At 36.5% G+C, this 26,097-nt stretch overlaps 1 protein-coding gene across 1 annotated transcript; it reads left to right on the forward strand.

Annotated features, from left to right (window-relative positions):
* The first annotated feature begins 843 nt into the window (after positions 1–843).
* Positions 844–3,504, forward strand: LOC149164578 (disease resistance protein Roq1-like). The gene is made up of 3 exons (XM_089432107.1): positions 844–1,552; positions 1,657–3,227; positions 3,359–3,504. Exons 1-2 carry the CDS (start codon positions 1,014–1,016, stop codon positions 2,789–2,791), a joined length of 1,674 nt encoding a protein of 557 aa, XP_089288233.1. The 5' UTR covers positions 844–1,013; the 3' UTR covers positions 2,792–3,227; positions 3,359–3,504.
* Positions 3,505–26,097: the final 22,593 nt, after the last annotated feature.

The raw sequence follows: 26,097 nt of genomic DNA on the forward strand, positions 1-26,097 counted from the left end.
ATTGTTCACTGCTGGAGTAACGAATGAAGGTGTTGCAGCATGGCTACGTGTCAGATAAGATAAATTTGCCTCTAGTTGCGATTGGGATTTATGAGTTGAGAAATTGTTGAATTTGCATAGGCATATTGATTAGCTTTTCCAACAATGACTTTTCTCTAGGAGAGAGAGCGTCCTCGAGATAAAGACACCATTAAAAGTAAAGGAATATAAGTCCAAGAGAAACCCCAAAAAAGGAAAATTACAGAACCACTATTTGAATTTTTATTAATTTTTAATTTTTAATAGTTGATTATATTAGTTGATTAAGATTTTTTTAATTCCTATTATTTTTTAATATTGGTTCATTGAGATTTTTGTAATTCTTATCTTATGAAATAATAATAAGTTTAATTTAAATATAGAAGATTTGAATTTAGACTTTATCCAAATTATACCCGCACAAACCCTATAAATATAATTGTAAAAAGTTTTCTAAAATTTTGAAATTTTGATGTTTGGAATAAATTTGCAGATTTTCCCACGTGTTCTAACAATTTGTTATCGAGAGAGATGGACGTATATGTACGCGTTATTACCCTCACCACCGATATACCCTTCATTAAACAGTCACCGGCCCATAGGAAAAAAATGTTCACGTGGCCTTTCCAATCAAGTGTCCACGCGTTGCACCGCTCCCACCGCTGTACTCCCCCACCAAAAAAGTTGAATGGACACCTCTACTTTATTGGCCAGTCAATTTTCCACTTCGCCTCTCCAGTCAAGTTCCCACGCGCTTTACTTTTAAATTGGTAGTGACATCCATGGATTGTGTGGCCCCATATCGACCACTAAACCCGCACATAGTTCAGTGGTAGGTTTAATGTGTGTGCACATAGAATGATACCACTGCACACCGATCCTCACGACAATCTCAGTGCGCTTCTGAAACCATAACTTATTTCCTCCTCTGCAAATTGCGTTCATAGCATAGACAAACATTACCAACCATTTTTACTTGTGTTTTCCTATTTGCAATGGCTGCATCGTCTTCCATCGTTGCCTCTGCCTCCATCGCTCCTCATCCCAGCAACAATCAGTGGTACGAAGTGTTTATAAGCCACAGAGGTATTGATACGAAGAAAACCTTCGCCAGGTCTCTCTACCTTCGCCTTCTCGAAAACGGGGTGAGGGCCTTTCTGGATGAGAAGGAGATGCAACAAGGATACGATTTTCCTTCTCAAATAAAACAAGCTATCAGCACCGCCTCTGTCCATGTCGCCATCTTGTCTGCCAAATACGCTGAATCAACTTGGTGCCTAGATGAGCTCGTACAAATGGTGCAGACAGGGGCTCCTACCATTCCCGTCTTTTACGGTGTCCCGCCCTATGAGGTTCGGTGGACGTGCGGTAAATATGCTCAAGACCTACAAAACCTGGCAGTGAAGAAAACTTCTGACCCTCAAACACAGGAAGAGAAGCCGCGTTATGACTCCAGCATCATTGAAAATTGGAGAAACGCACTTTCTCAGGTCGCACAGATCAGCGGTTTTGATCTGGAGGCGTGCAATATTGGGTGAGAACTCAACCTTATCGCTTTGGATATGGTAGTATTTTAGGTTTAATAAATAGAAATAGATGGTTTCTCACAATTCTATTTATGTTCTTCTGAATTACTAGCGAGGAGGTGGAGGTGGAGCTGCTAGATAAGGTGGTTAAACGTCTGCTGGACATACTGAAAAATCAAAAACCAGATTTGCACGTCGCCAAATTTCCAACAGGTTTGGACGAGAAACTGAGAGATTTTGAAGATAAAGTGGGATTGCAGCAACAGCAGAGTGGGAGATCTCAGATGTTGGGGATCTGGGGTTTAGGTGGCATAGGAAAGAGTACATTGGCTAAACAATTTTACAATAGGAGAAAATCTGATTTTCATAAATCGTGCTTTTTGCATGACCTCAAAGATAATGGGGCTAAAGGCACATTAAATTTGATGCAGAGAGAACTTCTTAAAAGCTTGACCTCAAAAGATGAGCCAGTAAACAGTGTTGATATAGGTACAGAGATGCTCAAAGAGCCTCTCAAATCTTGTAATGCCTTAGTGATATTAGATGATGTAGATGATGTGAATCAAGTACATGCACTTTTGCCAGTTGAAATCCGCGATCTCCACCCGTGTAGCTTAATATTGATCACATCGAGAGATAAGCAAATTCTCATAAGCTCAAGAGTTGAAAACTCATCCATTTATTGCTTAAGAAAGCTTAACCCAGAACAAGCTCGAGTTCTATTCTGCTCCTACGCTTTCAGCCAGCCTTATCCAACACCCGGATTTAAATATGTAGTAGAGCAGTTCCTAGAAGTTTGTGAGGGATTGCCCCTCTCTTTAAAAGTATTTGGGGCACTTCTCTATGGAAGAGACCAATCTGACTGGAAAGATGAATATGGGAGTCTCCGACACATACTTCCGGCAGAGATCCATAATAGGTTTAAAATAAGTTATAATAAACTTAATGAAGAGGAAAAACAAATATTCTTAGATATTGCATGTTACTTCAGAGGAGAAGACAAAGAGACCGCCATAGGAATATGGAACAGCTCAGGTTGGAGAGGAAGGAAGGGTTTTCAAACTCTCCAAAATAAATGTCTAGCGGAAGTGGACAGTTTGAACAGGATACGTATGCATGACCACGTTAGGGATTTGAGAATAGAATTTGCTGAGTCTTCGGATCCGCGTCGACTTTGGGGTCTGAGTAAGAACGTCGTTGGTAATTTGTTAGATTCTGTAAGTGTTCACTTATTCAGTCCTTTATAAATTATGACTTTTGGATCGATTATTAAATGAACATGTAATAACGATTGTTTTTTCTAACAATGGATGGAAAATAAGGTCTGTGCCTGTGCGGGGAATTCGGATAGTTGAAGGTGAACATGATGAAGATAATGTTTTTGGCGTTGATGCTACTGATAAAGCTGTTCTGAGAAGGATTTTCAGGAATTTGAAAATTCTTGATACTGACAATGATCTCTTGGAATGCATTTTGAGGAAGGTGGAGTTACCAAATATCTGGTGCCTCAGATGGACAAACTGCATTTTGAGGAAGGTGGAGTTACTAAATATCTGGTGGCTCAGATGGACAAACTGTCCCCACTCGACCCTGCCTACCTGGGTTGGTGTGAAGAATTTAAAGTATCTAGATGTGTCCGACAGCGAATTAAACACACTGTGGGAAAGAGAACGCAAATTACAGGTATATTTAGTCGCTATTAAGATTGCACCACACGTATCGAATGAATTAGAAAGGTTATGTAGAAGAAAACCAAGATACACATATAAATATCTTTGTTGTGTTTGAAAGACGTGAACATTTCGTTTTCGCAGGAACCCCTTGAGTTTCCGGAATGTTTGGAAGAGTTGTGGGCAAACCGATGCGTGAAGCTGAAGAACATACGGGGATTGGCACAGTGTACAAGGCTTCGAATCCTAAGTGTCGAAGGATGCTCCCAGTTAAAAGAGCTGCCGGGTATGGAAGCATTGCAATGTCTGGAGGAGCTATCTGCAACCGATTGTGTGAAGCTGAAGAGAATCAGGGGGTTGGAGCATGCGACAAAGCTTCGAAAGCTAATTGTCCAAGGGTGCTCCCAGTTACAAGAGCTGCCGGGAATGGAAACATTGTTATATCTGGAGGAGCTATGGGCAAAGGGATGTGTTCAGCTGAAGAGAATCAGGGGCTTGGCGCGGTGTACAAGACTTCGAATCCTCAGTATCTTTGGCTGCTCTGAGCTAGAGGAGCTGCCATGTATGGCAGCATTGGTATGTTTGGAAGGGCTATGGGCAAATGATTGTGTGATGCTGAAGAGAATAAGGGGCTTGGCGCGGTGTACAAGACTTCGAATCCTCAGTATCTTTGGCTGCTCTGAGCTAGAGGAGCTGCCATGTATGGCAGCACTGGTATGTTTGGAAGAGCTATGGGCAAATGATTGTGTGATGCTGAAGAGAATCAGGGGGCTGGAGCATGCGACAAAGCTTCAAAAGCTAAGTGTCGAAGGGTGCTCCCAGTTAGAAGAGCTGCCGGGTATGGAAGCATTGCTATGTCTGGAGGAGCTTTGGGCAAATGATTGTGTGATGCTGAAGAGAATCAGGGGGCTGGAGCATGCGACAAAGCTTCTAAAGCTAAGTGTCCAAGGGTGCTCCCAGTTACAAGAGCTGCCGGGTATGGAAGCATTGCGATGTCTGGAGGAGCTATGGGTAGATGATTGTGTGATGCTGAAGAGAATCAGGGGCTTGTCGCGGTGTACAAGACTTCGAATCCTCAGTATCTTTGGCTGCTCTGAGCTAGAGGAGTTGCCATGTATGGCAGCACTGGTATGTTTGGAAGAGCTATGGGCAAATGATTGTGTGATGCTGAAGAGAATGAGGGGGCTGGAGCATTCGACAAAGCTTCAAAAGCTAAGTGTCGAAGGGTGCTCCCAGTTACAAGAGCTGCCCGGTATGGAAGCATTGCTATGTCTGGAGGAGCTCTGGGCAAAGGGATGTGTTCAGCTGAAGAGAATCAGGGGCTTGGCGCGGTGTACAAGACTTCGAATCCTCAGTATCTTTGGCTGCTCTGAGTTAGAAGAGGTGGAAGGTGTTGAACATTTGTCGCTCGAGATGCTTGATGTCTCTAAATGTCACAGATTAGAGTGTGCAGTGTGGGAGTAGTGGACCAGGAGGCGCGGACAATTGAAGGAAAGCAAAGCAAGAGAAGAAATTTGGCAATGAGAGGGTTCATTCCAAAGGGTCAGTCTGTGGCAACTTGTATCGGTTCGCATTAATCTGTTTTTGACGGGTGAAAGCTCTTTTACAAACTAGCTTAGTACATTGTTACTGCTTTCATTCAGAGCGTATGAATTGATTCCGTTGGTTGTATGAATTTGAGTCACATTCCCTCGAGCAATGAGGTATCCACGATAGGTTTGGTAGCTATTTATATTATAATCATTATTAAATGTTAATGGTAATAATTTTTCTTTCGATTTTGTTGTTTTAATTACATTAATTATTTAATAAGATTTTTAAATTCTATATTTTCAGGGAATAGCGATTTGATTCTATCCCGATCAATTTGTGAAGAATAACCAAATAAAAGAGAAAATGAAATAATCAAATTTATTAAAAAGTTTGTTGGTGCTGTTTTTTTTAATTAAATATATTATAATATAATAGGTTAAAAATATTTTTTATTATATGAAATACAAAGTATTATTTATATGTAAAAATAAACCATTTAAATATGTTTTTATATTGCTCTGTATTTAAGCTTTTGCTTTGGTGTGCTTTTTTATCATATCTTGATAATGGACCACACTTGTTGGTTCCAAACGGGTAGGCCAAAAATTTCTCTTATGTGATTTTTATCGAAAGACTTTGCTTAATTCATTATGCATCACAGAAGCTTGAATACAGAAAATATGTAATTATATGTAAAAGTTAATTGATTTTATTTTAGGTGGAAGGTTATTATCTTTTCTTGTTTAGGTACAAACTTTCTCTAATGACATAATGAGCTATAATGTTTTGATATTATCAATGGTTAGATAATTATTGTTATAATAACTTCTTGCCTAATATTAAATATTGTTATATTAGTTTCTTGTAAAATTATATATATAATTATGATTGATTCATGGAATTTAAAAACAAGTTAAATTTATTTATTTTTTTTTAATTTTATTTAGAAAATATTAACAAAAGTCTTTCAAATTTGGAAAATTTTGATGATTTATAAAATTAAAAAGTTCAATATTAAGCAAAGTTTTTTGATAGAAATCACACAAGAGAGATTTTTTGCCCAACGTGTTTTGAACCAACAAGTGCGGTTCATCATCACGACTAGATAAAGAGGCAGAGCATGAAAAAGTCTTACACAAAGAGCAATTTAGAAACATAATTTCTAAGTAACGGCTACATTTAAACAATAATATTTAAATTATGATATTAAAATATTATTAAGTAACTGCTATATTAAACGGGTAGTTTTTGAAAAATAATATTTAAATAATGATATTAATTTATTAAAAATTATTAATAAGTAATGACTATATGAAACAGCTAGTTTTTGAAATAAATAAATTCTTTTTTTTAAACCAACCATTAAAATTATTTTATTTATTTATGTATTTTTACCTAATTTAACTTATTTCCATAAATAATAATAAATATAATAATAATATTAAATTAATAAATAATAATTTGACCTGGGTCTTAAGGTCAAAATTAGCCGTTAGTCAATTTAGCCGTTGGGAACTCTGCTCAGACTATTTAACATGCTAAGTTGTATCTGTTTCTTCAACTTGTCGTGACGATGAACCACACTAGTTGGTTCGAAACGCCTTGACAAATGTCTGTCTACATGTGATTTACGCCGAAGTTATTCTTTCAACTATTATGTATCACATAAGCCTCAATTCAACTATGATATATGATATTTAAATTATGATATTAGTTTATTAATTTATTAAAAACAAATATTAATAAGTAACCGCCATATTAAACAACTAGTTTTTGAGAAATAATATTTAAATTAATTTAATAAAAAAGAAATAATACTAATAATAATAATAAATAAAAATATAAAAAATAAAAATAAATAAATAATCAATAAATAAAACAAGTTCCACAATAAAATATGGGGTTGAGGCCCATTAAACAAATAACAAAAATACTAAAAGGAGTTAAGAACGAATAGGATGATAAAATACATGAAAAACACGAAGGATAAAAAAAATAAACTCTAATGAAGAATAAATCAACAACAAATACTATAAAAGATATTTTGAAATATTGTAAAAGTTCATATTGTTGAAATAAAATTATAAAATTTAAGTGCATATAAAACATTTTAAAATAAATTTAAATAAAACACTTTGGAAAAATATAAAATAAAATTTTAAAATTTATAATATAAAAAATAAACATTATTTTAATTTAGTCTTTATTTTTTTTTCTCTGCAAATACTAAATTCTATTAACTGTAAAGAAAAATATTTTTACATAGAGTTGAGGCCTCAGAAAACATAGCTTGAGGGCACTCAACACAGCAGAATTGCCCCCTTACAAAAAGAAGCTGGGGAGACCAGTTACATAGAGCAAAAAAACGAGATGAAAAACACAGAGAGTGACATGTTTAGTTGAGAAGGAGACGTGGGCCACAGAAACGCGATATCAGTGCAAACCAGCAGTAAGTGTATCACCAATTCCCCAGCGGGAAGCCAAAAACAACAGGTCATGAGTGCTGAATCCTGACTGTGAGCGAGGATGCCTGTAGGTGATTATCTGAGCAGTAGTCGAAACAAAAAAGGAAAAAGCGGTCCCAGGTGGCGCTATCCTTCCTTAACCTTGCCATGATTCTTTTCCTCAGCCAGACATGCACTGTCGGTCCTCATACTCTCATTGCCATCCAAATCATTGACAGGGATTGCCATGGAGTGGCTTGCTTCACCATGAGTCCCTTCCTCAACAACAGGGCCTATGTCTTCAAGGGGTGGAATATTTTTAAAAAATTCCTCCTGACCAAACTTCTCACTTTTCCAATTCTCCGGGCTATCTTTATCCATGGAGTGCTCACTGCTTTGGGAAGGATCAGGAGCAATGCAAGCCAGAGGGGAGACCTGATTTTCCTCTTCCGAAAGGATAATGGTGATGTGAGTAGTAATAAGAGGCCTATTCAAATTACTTTGAAATTTAAAGTGCTTGGTTTGGAAAGCACTGTTCGGAATTGGCTTGCGCCCAGAGCTCAAAGGTGGCACAGCCTCATGGATGGGAGGAGGATTGATGGGCGCCTGCTCAGGTTCCACAGAATGATCGGCCAAAGAATGCAAGCCACTGTCACGACGCCCCCCAGAACGATGTCTTTTACCCGAGCGAACCATTATGACTGACGAGTGGTAGGGTGCAGAGAGATTATAGACACCAGAGACTACAGAATAGGGTTGGTTGAAAAGACAGAGATACCAAACTGAATGCACAGAAAACACCCCAAACAAAGGCACGATACAACCAATGCTTAAGTCCAGAACAGAGGAGAGCTTACCCTTGGAAATGTTGGCGTGGAGCTCGCGTCTGTGAGCAAGAATTAGCCCGTCACCATCTACCCCTGCAAACCAGGTTCCGTTGCCGTGAGACTGAGCGCAAGGTGTGAGGAGGAAACTAATGATCGACATGATTATAACAGAGGGAATGTTGCGTCGAACAGCTCGAGCCATTAATGCAAATCTCCTACCAGATCCAGCCTTAAAACCTTCCTCCCGCTCGCACAAGGTGAAGTCTTGGGAAGCCATGCTGCTCTACAGCTGGCAGTACCAGGGTTTAATTTGCTGCATGATGAGCATTAAGAGTTATAGTGCCACCCGCATCCGGGGGTTTAATTTAGTCTTTATTTAATAATATATAGTTATATATTTTATACTTTTTTTAAATAATAATAAAATCATTTTGATATTAAATAACATTTTAAAAAATAATTATTGTTATTTCAATTAATACATTATTTTCAATAAATACCATTATCATCATAATTTTCCTTACATAATTAAATAGGCAAAAAAATAAAGTTTAATTGAAGTACAAAACTATTGTCTTTTAGATAGAATAGATAAAAATAATAAATTTGAATGGGTAGAAAAAAGGAATCCTAGAGTGTGACTAAGGAGTGATTGTTAGAAACCTTAAACAATATTGAAAGGGATGAGGGTGAATCAATATTGTGTATTATGACCAATTTTACCATTTTTTCACCTTTCTTATCACAAACCTCAATTCATTTATTCATTCGTAATTCATTAGCAACATAGTATATGAGTAGATGTAAATATGAACGAGTAAACCACATGAGCAGCTACTACATAAGTAAATAACCATGAACCATAAGCAATAAGATCAATAAACATGAACATAAGATCAACAATACATCAAGGCACAATCACACATAGAGACACCAGATGTAAGGTAGAAGGCGCATGGGTAAAAACCATCAGTGAAAAATAGTCTTCATTGTCGTCTCTTCTATTATCATATTAATTTTACATCTGATTCACTGGTGACCACCAGTGTGCAAGCCACAAGTTGCCAATCATCCAAGCCACTATTCGCTTTAGACAACCACCTATATGAACTTTGTAGACCACCACCTGTGATTGATCATATATATGTCGAATAATTAAGAGTTATTTTTCCCTTCCTTTAACCATTCAACTCGATACCTTTTCCCCCAAAGGATTTCCTCTTGCTTCAACCTTTCCTCTAGCTAGAGGTGAGTAATAGCTTCTTAATGTTCTAATTCTTCAGAACGACTATGTGATATTATTTTTTGTTGGATAGTGACCATCTCTTGTTCTAGCTTTAGTTTTTCTTTGTGGATGTTGCCAAAATATTTAGCATTACTGGCATTGATTTTCAATTTTCTTCAAAATCTCCACAAAGTTTCAAGGCTTCTAGTAACATCTAAAATATCTTAAAACATTAGAATATTAAGAAACTATTACTCACCTCCAGCTAGAGGAAAGGCTGACGAAAGAGGAAATCCCGTAAAATCCTTGAAACTTTGTGGAGATTTTGAAAAAAAACTTTCTTGTCAAAAAGAATAATGGGGCCATATATACAATGTTTATAAAGCTTGAACGAGTTCATCCAATGAGTTGCAATTTATCAGTTAGGATTCTAGGCAGAGAAAAGGAACCCCAGAGAGTGAATGAGTAATTCCATATGGTGATAATGCCTCCTGATGCTCCCTAAGCAACCTAGGCTAAATAATCACAGTTTATCCAAACATACTTTATAAGCTTACCCAGAGACTAAAAATAACATTTGGTTTCCTGAATCTTCATGATATCTAGGTGTTCTTGCATATTTTATTTTTTAGGAGTCTTTAACTAGATTTCCCATTAAGACTCCTAGTTTTCCATGATATGACCTTCACTGATGATATTGAGAGGAGGGTTGAAAGATAGCATCCATTGGTGATACTCTGTGAATATTCGCCAAGTAATCACCTTGGTCCCTGTAGTAATTGGCTATTGTTTTTCTTCCCTTTCTTCTTTAGTTCTATTGGAATGTTCAATTGATCTCTTGAAGCATTTCTTTTAATTCCATGAGAGGAAAAAGAAGAGTTGTGTGAAGGGGTATTACCTAGTTCTTGAGTGTGACAAAGAATTGGATCTTGATTCTAGAGGTATACTTTGGTAATGATTTGTACTTCATCCTATGGGATAGTTGTTGGATCTTTGTTTATCCACTCCTCTACTAGGGATTTCATGTCAATGTTTTGTAGTTCCATTTCCTCAAAGTTATCTAGATTAGAAAACTCTTGGGTATTGTCCTTCATTTCTAGATCTTCCTCATAATCCTTTCCAATCTATTGCCCATGTGTAGCCTTTGTTTGTTTGGGTTATTGCTGACTTATTTTCCCACTCTTTACCATATTCTCCACTTGTTATCTCATTTTCTTCGAGGTGCTAGAGAACCGTGTACCAATTGTTTCCTGTTCCATTTTTAGAAGCTAAATCCCCTTATCCCTTTTTAGTTATCTACCTTTCATTGATGATCATGGTAAACCCATCTTGATTTGAGGACAAACTTGCTTGCACATTTTGCTGAACTTGGTTTGCTGGGCTTTCTTAGAGCAAATGGCAGTATTCATGGAATTTTTGACATCTGAAGGGGTCCAGGGGATTTTATCATAATCTATTGGTGGTTCCCACATTTTTGTTCACTACTTAGCTAAATGCTAGCTGGGAGGGGTTTGATATATCCAAAATCACAAGAAAATGTCGGATAACATTGCCAATGCTTTTAAGGATGTCAGGATCCAAAGCTCCTGAGGGAGTGAATAAAGACAGATCCAAATTGGAGCCAAAGAGAAGTCTTCTCTATCAAGTTTAACTCTCTAAACCCATTTCTTCATGAATAAACCAACCGAATTCATGAAATATGGTCCTCCCTGGGATATGGAATCTCTATCTTCTGTATTATTGAATATGGTCATGAAGAAGCCCTTGGAATCCAAATTGAAGTCCAGATCCCTTTTGGGTGTCAATTTTTTTTGGATCTAGCACAGAAATGTTTATTACAAGGGCTAGAGACCTACAAATTTACATATTGTAGGTCTTGTGGTCCTTATATACCCCTGGTTTGGTCATTGTGAGATATATGAAGTCAGAAGAACCTAAAGCCACATCTTTGTGAATGTGTACATGTGAGAAACATTTAATAAATAAAAGTTTATTGTGTGTGTATTTGTGTGATGTCCTCCTCACCTTTTCACCAATATTCAACTTTTGCCCCTCTTTTCTGTAAGGATTTCTAGGAGGAGTGTTTTAACTGTATGAGGAAGACATGAACCATTTCCTTTTAGATTGTTCACCTTTGGAGTAACGAACGAAGGTGTTGCTCCAATCATTCCTGTATTTTACGGTCTCCGGCCTCTGAGGTTTGGTGGACGAGCGGTGAAAAGGGAAAATATGCTCAAGACCTAGAAAACCTGGCAAAGAAGAAAACACAGGAAGAGAATCCACGATATGGCTCCAAGAAGATTAAAAAGTGGAGAAATGCACTTTCTCGGGTCGCAGACCTCAGCGGTTTTGAGTTGGAGGCGTGCAATATTGGGTGAGAACTCAACCTTCTATCGCTTTGGATATGGTAGTATTTTATGTTTAATAAATAGAAATAGATGGTTTCTCACAATTCTATTTATCTTCTTCTGAATTACTAGCGAGGGGGTGGAGGGCCTGGAGGAGAAGCTGCTAGATAAGGTGGTTAGATAAGGTGGTCTTCTGAATTACTAGCGAGGAGGTGGAGGGCCTGGAGGAGAAGCTGCTAGATAAGGTGGTTAGATAAGGTGGTTAAATGTCTGTTGGAGATACTGAAAAAGCAAAAACCAGATTTGCACGTCGCTAAATATCCAACAGGTTTGGACGAGAAACCGAGAGATTTTGAAGATAAAGTGGGATTGCAGCAACAGCAGAGTGGGAGATCTCAGATGTTGGGGATCTGGGGTTTAGGTGGCATAGGAAAGAGTACATTGGCTAAAGACTTTTACAATAGAAGAAAATCTGATTTTCATAAATCTTGCTTTTTTGATGACGTCAAAGATAATGGAGCTAAAGGCACATTAAATCTGATGCAGAGAGAACTTCTTAAAAGCTTGACCTCAAAAGATGAGCCAGTAAACAGTGTTGATATAGGTACAGAGATGCTCAAAAAGCCTCTCAAATCTTGTAATGCCTTAGTTATATTAGATGATGTAGATGATGTGAATCAAGTAGATGCACTTTTGCCAGTTGAAATCCGCTATCTCCACCCGCATAGCTTAATATTGATCACATCGAGAGATAAGGCAATTCTCATAAGATCAAAAGTTGAAAACCCATTCATTTATTGCTTAAGAGGGCTTAACACAGACCACTCAGGAGTTCTCTTCTGCTCCTACGCCTTCAGCCAGCCGTATCCAAGGCCAAAATTTGGATCTTTAGCAGATCGGTTTTTAAAAGCTTGTGAGGGATTGCCCCTCTTTAAAAGTATATGGGGCACTTCTCTATGGAAGAGACCAATCTGACTGGGAAGATGAATTGGGGAGTCTCCCACACATACTTCCGAACGAGATCCATAATAGGTTTAAAATAAGTTATAATAAACTTAATTTTCAGGAAACACAAATATTCTTAGACATAGCATGCTACTTCATAGGAGCAGACAAAGAGACGGCCATAGGAATGTGGAACGGCTCAGGCTGGAGAGGAAGGAAGGGATATCGTTTTTATATTCAAACCATCTTAGAATGGGTCGATAAAAATATTTCCCCTTTTCCCTTACCATTCCATGTGGGTCCGAACACCATCCTTTGATGGTCTATTAACTCAAGACCAATTATGTTCGGTAACTAAACACGCCCACACTTGAAATTTTTCACGTAGATCCCTAATAATGTAAATTGTTCTACTTACTTGGGTTTTCTTGGCCATGCCACTGGCGTTAGTTTGTAATAAGTGAGTAGGTAATACTTAATGACATGGAGATTGCCAATTAAACTACCTAATAAATTTTTTTAATTAAAACTGTTACTTGCCATTGTGAGGGAAACCAAACAAGTACATATTTGGAGAGTTCTCGCTGGATCGAGTAAAAAACAAAAAAGATTGGCTGTTACAAAAATGTTCCTTGCCATTGTGACGAAAACCAAACGAGTACATATTTGGAGAGTTTTAGCTGGATCGAGTAAAAAACAAAAAAGGTTGGTTGTTACAAAAATGTTACTTGCCATTGTGAGGGAAACTAGATGACTTTCGAGAAATTTTAAAACATGAGAACGACAAAGACCCAAGTCTCAATGGTAACCTGATCACTACCAAGTTCTACTTACCTGGATTTTGTTGGCCATGCCACTGGCGTTGGTTTGTAATAATCGAGGTTAGGTAATACTTAATGACATAGAGACAGGGAGTCCCAATAATGCTAAGCTTGGGGGACGAGCGGGGTAGACTTGAATGACGTCAAGACAATAGGCAAGTTGAAACAAGGAGTGGTACTCTAAATATTCATTGCCTCACTAATGCCATGCACATAAAATACCAAGAGTCAAGGAGGGGGGGGCATTGAGAGAGCACAAGGGAGGGGGGACACTAGACAAGGAGGGAAAAACTAATGCCATGTTGTAGTGAAAAGTTTGAGTAGGAGTCGAGCGTGAAGGCTTGAGGAAAGATACTGTAAGAACAATGGGAAAGCTAGGGTGGAGTTATGCCCCAAATAGAGACAACTAATTGATGGAGAAAGGCCTTGTTGGGCTTCAAATCTATAACCAGAATTGGAGGTTCCCTGCAGCAAAAAACCAATCTAGGACCTTGTGGCCATAACCATCACTAATGGATTATTGACCTTGTGGCCATAACCATCACTAATGGATTATTGTAATAGAGAGAAAATTGAGAATTCAAACCTCACTTATGCCAAATATGGTTGGAGTTTGAGTCATAGGCTCTCCACCTCCCTAAATGACAAATTTCTATGGTACAACAAGCTTGCAATGATGCACATGGTCTCGTCTTGAGCCCTCCACATTCATCTTCACAAATCAACATGAATATCATCGCCTACGATCTTAACCTTTGAAAATGCACTATCCCAAGTTGCACACCCAACATTGTTCTCCACCACCTCTCATACTTGTGCATGCGTTAATGACCTCGAAGAGGACTCACCACATTATAGTTGAAGTTACTAAAAAATCATATATTATTAAAAACAAACGATAAATTACCAAAAAAAAATTAAACATTTCAAGGAACCATAAATGGAATAAAATAAAAAGATGTCGAGTTCAGTCACTTTTAATTGCTTAAAAAATCATACATATCATTGAAGACAATTGAGAAATGATCACCCGAACAAAGTCTTAAGGATCTTGACTTGAGGTTTCAGTATCCCGTTCCTAGGCTTGAGCCATGTGGAACCAAATATTTAAACAATGAAACATGTAGAGAACCATGTGGGCTCCTCATGAGGGCACGATCCTATTTTTCAGAATGCAAGGGTCACTTGCCTCACGACCCTACTTTCCAGAAAACAACATGTAATACGTGGATGAATAGCATGCAATACGTGGATGAATTAGCAACATCCCTTCCAGGTTTTATACAGTTCAAATTGCGTTTAAGAAAGTTTTTGGCATTGACCACTCCGTCCCTAGTGCCTATTTCAGATTCAACGAGCAATCATCTTTGCTTTGGCCACCTTTCGATTGTGTTCAGCCAATGGTGCGAGATCGATGGGCACTATAGCCTTCTTTTCTACAATAGAGTCCAAAGATCAAAATTTTCCAACATCTGAAGCCTGCACTTCCAAGGTGTAAGCAATCTGGCACTCAAATTTGAAGATTTCGCAATGGAAGAAAATGCTGACCATGAGATTGAGAATGATGACGATGAAATTGATTTTTATTTCTTATTCTGAGCGAATTGGTTTCCTAGACATAGGGATTTAGAGAAGGTTTTCTCAGCATGGATAATGGGATGATGGAAGTCCAAAGATCAAAATTTTCCAACATCTGAAGCCTGCACTTCCAAGGTGTAAGCAATCTTCAAATTTGAAGATTTCGCAATGGAAGAAAATGCTGACCATGAGATTGAGAATGATGACGATGAAATTGATTTTTATTTCTTATTCTGAGCGAATTGGTTTCCTAGACATAGGGATTTAGAGAAGGTTTTCTCAGCATGGATAATGGGATGATGGAATGGCAACGGGGTTTTTTGGTCATCGCCGAACATGATATTGGATGCTATTGGTTTGTGACTAAAACAACAACGGCTAAATATCATTTCACTTAGGTTTACAGTGGCGAGAATGCATCGTACAACCAAGCCTATTCAACTCTCATAGCTCGATGGCTATTTGACTGAGCCTGGCATGGCTATTTCACTGAGGTTGTCATGCTCGTAAGTAAGGTGGCTGGCTAGGATAGTGGCAATGGCTTGGCATGAGGTGCGGCATGCATAATGCAGACCATGGCGAACTTATTATGTTGAAAGAACAGAATGCCAACCCGGTGGGGAAACCACCTGCTGCTTTTTATAAAACATACATAGACCTGAAAAACTATTCTTGGTCGAGCCAACTGGGCGATTGAGGGCTGACACTTGAGAATAAATTTAATATAGGGGCAGTCGAACTTGCAACTTCTAGCCCAGCTCGGGCTGGTCAGTGTTGGAAGGGAAGTTGATAGTCCATCATCGCCAGTGCTCATTACCCTTGCCGGAAGGTAATAATCTGGTAATATTCTGCATGTAAGCACTTGCAGAAGCACAGTGATTAATAATCTGGTAATATTCTGCATGTAAGAACTTCCAAAAGAACCATGTTAATAATTGAGAGAATGCCTTTTTACCTTATTTAACAGTGATAAATTGCATATTTATTCAGACAGAAGGCTAGAGCCATAAAACAGGCTTGGTTCGAGGGTCACCATACATTATTTTCTCTGCACAGGTATGTTTTTTTACAGTGAATCTAATTATATACTTCAGATTCAACATTGATACTGTAGGTAGAGTTGAAGAACGCTTAAAACACCTTACCTTTTCTTTTGCTGAAAGGTTGAGTGCTTGAGTTCCCTTTTGAATATTCGCCTCTATATACCGGTCTCTGTTCTCTGTGATGACTTCGTAGGATTTGATACTGTAGGTAGAGTTGAAGAACGCTTAAAACACCTTACCTTTTCTTTTGCTGAAAGGTTGAGTGCTTGAGTTCCCTTTTGAATATTCGCCTCTATATACCGGTCTCTGTTCTCTGTGATGACTTCGTAGGATATGCAGGATATGTAACATGAAATTTCTTTACTTCCAGATAGCTCGACACCCCTTCCGAGGTTTCAGAGCGGGCAGATCGACACCCCTGCCGATGTTTCAGAGAAGGCATGTTTTGAGAAGCTCGTCCGCTGATAATAACCCCCCCTGATATCCGATAAAAGCAGGAGCAGGGGCATCCGCTAGAGATTAATAGAGGAGCAAATATAGGAGCAGGGGCAACCGCAGGAGATGAATATAGGAGCAAATACAGGAGCAAATACAAGAGCAGGGGTAGACATAGGACATTAGATAGCACTCACTGGTGGGATGCCAAAACCCAGGAGGGATGTCGAAACCCAAGATTGTATAGCTGGCAGGCTAAGGTTTGAAATAGGTGGCAGGCTATCCAGCATGGCTTATCATATAGCTGGCAAGCATGGCTTATGCATGGCTATATAGGTGGAAGACTGAGGTGATTTTTTAAATAAAGCATGAGTTTTGTTATCAAATGAAAACATTTACCCTCGCAAGCATGGCTACATAGTTGGCAGCCTGAGGTGATTTTTGAAATAAAGCATAAGTTTTGTTATCAAATGAAAACATTTTCATTTACCCTTCGTGAATTAACATTTATTGTTTTATTTAATGCTAATATTAATTTCAAACAGTCTCAAAATGTTTTAGATGCGAAGTAAATGGCTATTTGCCTCTCCGATTTGGGAAAAGGCCAAATAAGATGGTGAAACTATATGTGTCTGAAAATTTACTATAGTCCCATGCCATTACCAGATGACAGAGATTAATAATTGAAAAAATTCAAATCAAGGCTATCAAATTGTTATAGTTAATGCTTCCAAGGTCTTATTAAAACACAAGATTTAAGTAGTTATGGTAATAAGTTTTTGAGAAGAATGGTCATTTTTGTCCTTTTTTAATAAATAAAGGTTTTTTAGTCATATTTATATTTTAGGTTAAGAATATATTTTAAAATGATTAAAATTGTATAATAAATTATTGAAATTATTTAGAAATTAATTTATAAAGATAAAGTTGATAAGTTGTTTAGTTAAATTACATAATGTTTTCAATTATATAGAGCATTTATTTAGTTAATTGGGTGGTTAACTAGAATGATTCGAATCCTTTCTATTTAGGTTTAATTTGCACAAGTAAAATGTTGAGCACAAATTAAGTGTATTATTGTAATGGCTTTAAGTATGTTTGTTGACTTGATTTACTTTTATTAAAATGATTCTTAGTATCCAAAAGATTGAGGTTAAGATGAAGTCATGCTTGTTTATTTTATTATTATGGTCATTTCCCCATGTATTATAGAGAATTTGAGATAGGGTGTGGTCTATGTATTTCCTTGGTGAGGCTTATACTCTCTAGTGAGCTCGGGAATTTATATATCGATAATAGGCTACACCCCTACATGACTTGGCTCTCTGTTAGTGCATGCTTTCCTGCATCAGAATTCTAGGGTCAAAACTTAGTCTCACAGATCTTAAGTCAAAATGGAAACAAATGGCATGAAGTCTAAGAGGAGGATTAGTGGGTCAAGGGAGTCCCAATAGTGCGAAGCTGGGGGGATGAAAATAGTAGGTCTGAAGGGCATAAGGACAATAGGTGATTTGAAACAAGGAGTGATAATCCAAATCTTCACCGCCTCACTAATGCCAAGCATAGAGAATGCAAAGAGTCAAGGAGGGGGGTGTTGAGAAAGCACACAAGGGGGGACACTAGATAATGAGGGAAAAACCAATGCCATGTTGTAGTGAAAGCCTGAGTAGGAGCCAAGTGTGAGGACTTGAAAAAAGAGATTGTAAGAACAATGGGAAAGCCAAGGTGGAGTTGTTCTCCAAATAGAAACAACCAATTGATAGAGAGAGGCCTCATTGGGCTTCAAATTTATAGCCAGAAGTGGAGCTTCCTTGTAGCAAAAAGCCAATATAGGACCTTGCAGCCATAAACATCAACAATGGAGTACCATAACATAAAACAAATCGAGAATTCAAGCTTGATTCATGCCAAATTTGGTTGGAGTCTAAGTTGCAGGATCTCCACCTCCCTAAATGACAAATTTGCATTGTGCAACCTTCTCATTTTGTGGTATGTAGAGAAGGTGCTAAAACCTTTGGAACACTTGGATTATGGATTATTTAGATTACACAACTTAAATTTGTAATTTTAATAAATCTCTACCAGATTTTAGGTAAAATTGATTGGAAAATATACCAAAAAAATCCAAAACATAAAAATTTAAATTATAACGTTATTTTGTGGTATGGAGAGAAGGTCTTAAAACCTTTGGAGCACCTAGAGTATGTAGATTACATAACTTATATGTGTAATTGTAACAAATCTCTGCCATATTTCAGGTAAATTTGATTGGAAAATATACCCAAAAAACTCCAAAACATAAAAAGGTTAAATTATAACTTTATTTTGTGGTATGGAGAGAAGGCCCTAAAACCTTTGGAACATCTAACTTATGCAGATTGCACAACTTAAATTTGTAATTATAAACCTTAAAAAATCATATAATTTATTAAAATAAGAAGATTAAAAAATGTCAAATTTGTTCCAGTGGAAGTTGCTTTAAAAAACATATATCAATGAGAAATGACCCTGATTTTTTTTTAGCATTTTGAAAGAAATTGAAATTAATTAAAATAAAATCTGGATGTTTTTTTTGATGAAACATATTAAAAAATCCAAGAATGTGTGGGGCCACTTCTATACTATTTCTTTATTAGACATTCACTTTTTAAAAAATGTATGATAAGATAGAGGCACAAGGACCATGATAGAATTGAATGCAATTTAAACAAAGATGAATGTAACATGGTCACTGTAAAGAATTTATAGAACACTTAGTAATTAGAACCTTTCATGAAAGAGTAACAAGAAGTTTGATAAAGGCTTTTTCTTTGAGAGAGATTAATCATTACTGGTCATTTATCAAAACCGTGTTTCTTAACGAAGGGAAATTGTTTTTTTAAGTGGAGGAAGTGAAGTTGGATTTTGAATATTGCTTTATGAAATGTGATGATCCGAGGGGAATGTGAAGAAGTCTGAAGGGGAGAACCGTGTAGAATTTGGTAGTGAGAAAATAGAAAAAGAAGATAGGGACAAAAGGGAATATATTTAAATAATTGAAAGACGCCAAATCTAATCTGCCTATTGTTATTATTATATATTTAATGCTTCCACTCACCTTTGTCGGCAAGACTTTGGATCAGCCCACAAAGACTCTTCAAACACTAAGCCCAAGGTCTTATTAAAACATAGAAGATTTAGGTTATGATATTGAGTTTTGAGAAAAGTGAAAAGTGAACATGGGTTGTATTGGTTTGTTTTTTATATTTTAAATGAATGATTTTAATCATATTTTAGTTAAGGAATTTATTTTAAAATAATAACAGAGGAAAAATTAAGAATTGAGTATATTTTTTTGGTTTGGTAGATGAATTTTATTTTGATAATATTATTGTAATTTTTAGGTGTTTAAGTATATTTTTTTTGGAAACAAGATAATTGGGAGGATTTGAATTTTGAATTGCATAATTTACATAATATTTCATAACACAATTATTACTGATTTAATTGTCCTAAAAATCATTTATCTTAAAATTATTAAAATAATATTAATAAATGATTGAAAATAGTCTTTTAAGAAAAAAACGTTATTGAAAATAGTTAAAAAATTAAAATTAATTATTAAAATATATAAAGATACAATTGATAAGTTATTTAGTTAATTTGAATATTTTTCCAATTATATAAAACATTGATTTAGTTAATAAGATTTATTTTGGGCGGAATGATTGATATCCTCTTCACTTAAATTCAACTATCATAAGTAAAATGTCCAGAGCTCAAATTAAGTGTATTATTGTAATGACTTTAAGCTTGTTTGTTGACTTGATTTATTTTATTATAATGATTTTCAATGTTCATATGGAATATGATTTTCAATGTTCATATGGAGTCATGCTTGTTTATTTTATAATGATGGTAATTTTTTTCCATGTATTATTTTTTATTGCTATATTTGATATTTTTTATATTTTTTTTCTAAATAAGGTAGGCTGTTGTTTTTTTGTACTTTTATACACTAATCTTAATATCTCTTTCATTTTGATTTATTAGCACTATATCACATAACACATCTCATCCATGCTGGGTCTCATACATGCTGGGTTGTATAGTGCACCTTGCTTTTCTTGTCAAGACAAAATGACTTCAAGGAAAATTCCCTTGAAGACATGCCATTAACACCATATAGTTCTAGTTGCCTATTTGTATTTTGAGTCAATTTGTGAACTACCTTTAAAAATGAACCATGAAACACCATGTAGTCCTATGTGCTACTTGTGTCTTAGGGAGAATTTATGAAATAATTTTGAAAGATAAACCATTGACACCAACAAATCCTAATCATTTATTTTTTCCTTGAAATAAAATAAATTAGTAAAAATAAATCATTAAATACTACATAATCTTAACCACTTAATTATGTTTAGATGGATTAATGAAATAATTTTTAAGAGGAAAACCATAAACAACACTTAACCCTCTTTAAAAGAACTAAAAATAGTCAAAAAATAAATCATTAACAATATTTAATTTTATCTAGGAAAAATTAAAGCTAAATAATTAACTTAAATTTTATCATCTTAGTTCACTAGGTTTTGGATAAATGGTAATTAGGTGCTATGGTAACGCACTCCTTAATGTGAAGTCACAGGTTCAATTTCCCATTCGATCAAAGTGATATATTAGACATGATAAAAATAAAGTCCCATTAATTTTTTTTTTAAATTTTTTATTATTATTTTTTACTTCTAAATTATTAATTAAACCATTAATATTTTATTATATCCACTAATAAATCATTAATTAAGAAAAATAAAAACCATAAATTATAATGAAAAACATTAATATTAATTTTAATTACAAACCATTTCAGTAACTTTATAATTTTTTTTAAACATAATAATAATATTTGTAAGCTCAAACTCAAAGCTTAAACGCTCACTATCATGAGTTTTGTCTCATTCTAATAGTTTAAAGTGACTTAAAAAAAATGTTTAACTCAATTAAAAGATCACCCTGAGATCTTTTACATAGTACACCCATTATTATTAGTGATCCAAACAAGTTACGAGCAAATAAAAACAAAGCGAAATAAATTTGATTCAATATCTTTATATTGATGTGATTTATTTGATTTTATTTGATATATTATAGTTTATTATATTTACCCCATTACAATTGTAATGGATGGTAAATTTTTTAACTTTTTTTTTTTCAGAGGAAAAAACGAGATAGATTATATTAAGGAAATATAATGATCTAAATACAAACAGAATGCTGTATGATAACCAGTCCAGCAAAGAGGCTATCTAAATATTGATCCATATGAAAAAGAGAGGATGATAAGCATAAGAAGCCGCATATAATGAAAAAGTCCAGATGTAGGCCGGAAGAAGAAACCCTGTGAGCCCAAAACGAATAATTGCTCTCCATGAGATAGATATGACAGATATTGCAGCGAAAAAGCTCTCCATATGACAGATATGAAGCAAGAGCGCCTGAGCATAATTCAAGGGGGCAGGAGGCCCATTATGGAATTCAAAATAGAGGCCAGAGACCTGTTTGAGTTGTTGAACATACAGTCGTTCCTCCATGTCCATAGGAACCAGCAGGAGATAACAAAAAGGGAGCGCCAGGGGGGACATTGGGAGCTCCACCAAGAGAAAGCTGCCTGTACAGAGGAAAAAGACTGATGAGAGAAACCAAAAATTAAGGAAAGCTCATACCAGATAGACGATGTGGCGGCACACTGGAAGAACATGTGCAGGTTCGATTCAGCTTCTGAGAGGCACATCTGGCACCTGCTCGGCCCATGCCAGCCTTTCCTTTGTAGGACCTCCCATGAGAGATTTTTGTCTGAGAAAAGGAGCCAGGCAAAAAGGATCATCTTTAACGGACAGGTTGCTTTCCAGAGCTTGAGAGGGAAGGAGGGGGACGCCTGTTGGAAGCCCGTTGAGATTGCCGCATAGATTTCTTTTACACTGTGGGACGAGGAAGATTTTCCACATGACCAGATCAGTTCGTCCCTGGAGCCCGTAGGAGAGATTCCTTTACCTGAAAAACTATTAACAGCCGCTTGCCAGATGGGGCAGAAATGGGGGGGCAGAGAGAGCTCGGCATCAACCTTCCAGACCGGGCCCAGGGGGGACCAAGAACTAATAAGTTTGTCCCAAGTGCAGAAGCCCCGAGCGAGGAGGAAAGATAGCAAGTCCGAAGGGATCATCAATTCCAGGTTGAGGACTGTTTTGTCAATGCCAATGAAAATGCTGGAGCCTGAGAAGAGCCTCCACCTATAATTTTCCATGAAGAAGGGGAGGGTCTTTCTAAAACTTCGCCAGATTGCCGAGCCTGTTGAAATGCCCAGCAGGTTCCTTCTGTACCAATATACCAAGGATCGGCCTTTTAGATATTTCTGTTTGATGAAGGAGCTCCACGGGCTGTTCCCATATAATCCCCTCAAAATCGATCTGCACAGAAGCGCCTTGCCAAAAGACTTAAGATGGAGGAGACCCCATCCTCCCTGATCCTTTGGTTTAGTAATCATGTCCAATTTAACTAAGTGGATCTTGTAATGGCAGGAGCTACCACCCCATAAAAAATTCGCCATCAGAGAATTCATCTTCTTAATGATAGAAGCAGGAAGGTGAAAGAGATGAGCCCAATATATGGCCATTTGAGACAGAACCGCTTGGGTCAGAATGAATCTACCAGCCAGAGATAAGAACCTCATTTCCCATCGAGAAATTTTGCTGTAGAACCGGTCTACCAGCCATGACCAATCCCGAGAGCGATATCCCAAAGGCTTTAAGTGGAAACCGAGGTAAGTGAAGCCATCCCTGATTAGAGCCAGATTGACCCCGAAAAGAGAAGCGATCCACTTTGCCAGATCCGGATTGGAACCATTATGATATAAAATAGACTTATCCTTATTAATAAGTAAGCCTGAGGCGGATTGAAATCTTTGTAGGATGACGAAAAGGCAGACCCAAGAGGGTTTATGCAGCATTGCCAGGGAGAGGACGTCATCAACAAAGAGGTTATGAGAGAGATATGTATCCTTGCAGAGTTGAATGGGCAGGTATCTTCCCTCCTCCACTGCCTTATTAATGTGAGAGCTGAGGGAGTTCATAACCAAAATGAACAGCAAAGGGGAGAGAGGGCACCCTTGGCGGAGACCCCGCTCAGCCTGAAAAAAAGGAGTGGGGGTGCCATTAATGAGGACAGCGAAGTTTGCGTTTTCTACACACGCCATAACCCAGTTTATACCTTGCACCCTTAGCCCAATTTTGGCCAGGAGAAAACGGAGGAAGCCCCAGTCCACACAATCAAAAGCTTTCTTGAGATCAATCTTGAGAGCTGCTGCATCAATATTTTTGGAGCTGATGGAGAACAGGCATTCTTGCGTTAAAGCAACAACGTCTAGGATGAGCCTGTCTTTTAGGAAGGCATGTTGATTCTTCGAAATGAAAGTATTTAGGATTACCTTCAACCGCTCCGCAATAATCTTAGAAATGATTTTATACAGAGTATTACACAGGGCGATTGGCCTGAAATCCCCGAGGGATGCCGATTTGTCTTTTTTGGGAATGAGGGCCAGAAAGGTTGCGGCTGAGGCTCTGTTGATGTTACCAGAAATACGGGACGCTTCCACCATACGCAGAAGATCATTCTTGAATAGATCATAAAAGTGGGAAAAGAACTCAATCGGCCAGCCATCAGGCCCCGGGCTTTTGTCCGATTTGAACTTCTTGATGGTAGCCAATAGCTCTTCTTCGGCAATCGGCTTGAAAAACTCCTCATTAGCCTTTTCATCAAACATGACAGGCATCTGATTGACTGCCCAAAGAGAGTCACTCGGGTCACTTGCATGCCTTTTGTACTGCTTTTGAAAGAAACAAAAGGCCTCCCTGAGCGGTAAAATGTTTTACAAATTAATACAGCGGAGAAGTTATCAAGAATGTAAGTTGGGTCGATTTGTAAAGAAAACAAAATAAGTTAAATAAAAATATATAATTGTGTAGGTATATTTAATAATATTTGAAAATAAATAAATTAAAACACGTTTATTTTAAATTAGGATTTATCAAATATTAAAAATAAGATATGTAATTTTCAATCAATTTAAATTATTTTAACAAAATTATAAACTATTTTAACAAAATTATATCCTTTTCCATATTTAATAGATATAGGTTTAAATCTAATAAATCTTAATTTAATTTGGTTTAACAAAATTATAAAATTATTTATAATTTTAAAGTATAATATTAAATTTATAATTAAATTTTATTATATTTAAAATTATTATTTTTTTCCTATCATGTGATTATTTTTATGTAACTTTAATATCTATTATTAATAAAATATAAAAATCCTTAAAATTGTGATGTGTCCTTAATATTAAATTGGCATTGATTCATATCTAGATAATAAATGATGTTTATATCATATTTTTTGCATTGCAGGTGCCTACCTTTATCAACCTTGAGCGTAAATCATATTTTTTTTTGTAATATTCGAATATAGTTTTCATATCATATTCAAAAAACGAAAGTACATATGGTTGACTTGTTTTGCCCAATATTGTCTTGGTCAGAAGATCGGAATAAGTTCAGTACAAAAAACACTAGTACTGGAGAGACAATGACTGAGCAACATCACAAGACTAACTAAGAGATTCCATTGTGAGGTTATCACTGCCATACAAAACAAAGACAATAGAAAAATAGAACATTTCTGACAATGCCTATTAAACGACTCGCTAACACCAAAGTAGAATAAAGACATCCAAAACATAGAAACAATCATATGCGACAAACCGAAAAACCAAAAAAACTTGTGAAAGAAACTTAGTCACCATTAAATAAATATGCATTCACATCCTTATGAACTCACAATTTTGACTGAGCTCAAATTCAAGGAAAACAAAAGTTTCACTGAGCTTGAATTAAAACAAAACACAACTATAACCAAGTCCAAGGTCAAAAAAATTACAAGTTGAGTGAGATTGCATTCAAGCTTAGACCAACCCTTATCGAAAAACAACCATGACCAAATTATATCTTAGGTCTAAAGGTTGTGTATCTACCAGGTTTACAGTTGTATACAGATCACCAAGTACCATTGGATTCCATTACACCGAGAGCATAATGGCTATGATCACAAGTAAGGTGTCAGCCATGCCCTCCCAACCAAGAAGCCACACATCGAAAAGTTAATAACTTATTGAAACCTTTCAAACTATTCAAAGAAAATGAATTGTTGGTTTAACTATATTTAACAGACACACATCCTGTAGAAATTCTCACTGTAGATTAATCTGATTACGCAATGTACTAAAGCAAAATACTTAATCTACTTTTGCAATCAAACTCGCAGAAGCTTAACCAATTTTGAGCAAGATCAAATAGAACACATATAATAGAGAAGAAGAATCAATCACATATGAAACACAGAAGAATACTCTAGGGAAAGCCTTAGCTAAAAACCCCGCTATCTGTATTATCATACAAGTGGAAATATCTCAGGATTACACAAAGCTTTAGCTCTCATAGCTATCCAGCTCTCAGTACAATCCCTCTCATTGCTCATAGACAGACTAGACAACTCATATGCCTTTCCCTCTGTCCTCCCAGCGTCCTATTTCCTTGCGTTGTTTCTCTTGGGTGATCCTATTGTTACCATGTGTAACACTTATCACTCACA

The sequence above is a fragment of the Pinus tabuliformis genome, chromosome 5_1 (assembly GCF_031772625.1).
Source record: "Pinus tabuliformis cultivar Carrire ecotype Pingquan chromosome 5_1, CPIR1, whole genome shotgun sequence".
In the NCBI taxonomy this organism is placed as follows: domain Eukaryota; kingdom Viridiplantae; phylum Streptophyta; class Pinopsida; order Pinales; family Pinaceae; genus Pinus; species Pinus tabuliformis.

Excerpts from the sequence above, each read along its gene's own strand:
- LOC149164578 (XM_089432107.1), top strand. The coding sequence starts at position 1,014 with ATGGCTGCATCGTCTTCCATCGTTGCCTCTGCCTCCATCGCTCCTCAT. Across the intron at positions 1,553-1,656 it reads CTGGAGGCGTGCAATATTGG|CGAGGAGGTGGAGGTGGAGC; the intron begins GTGAGAACTCAA and ends CTGAATTACTAG.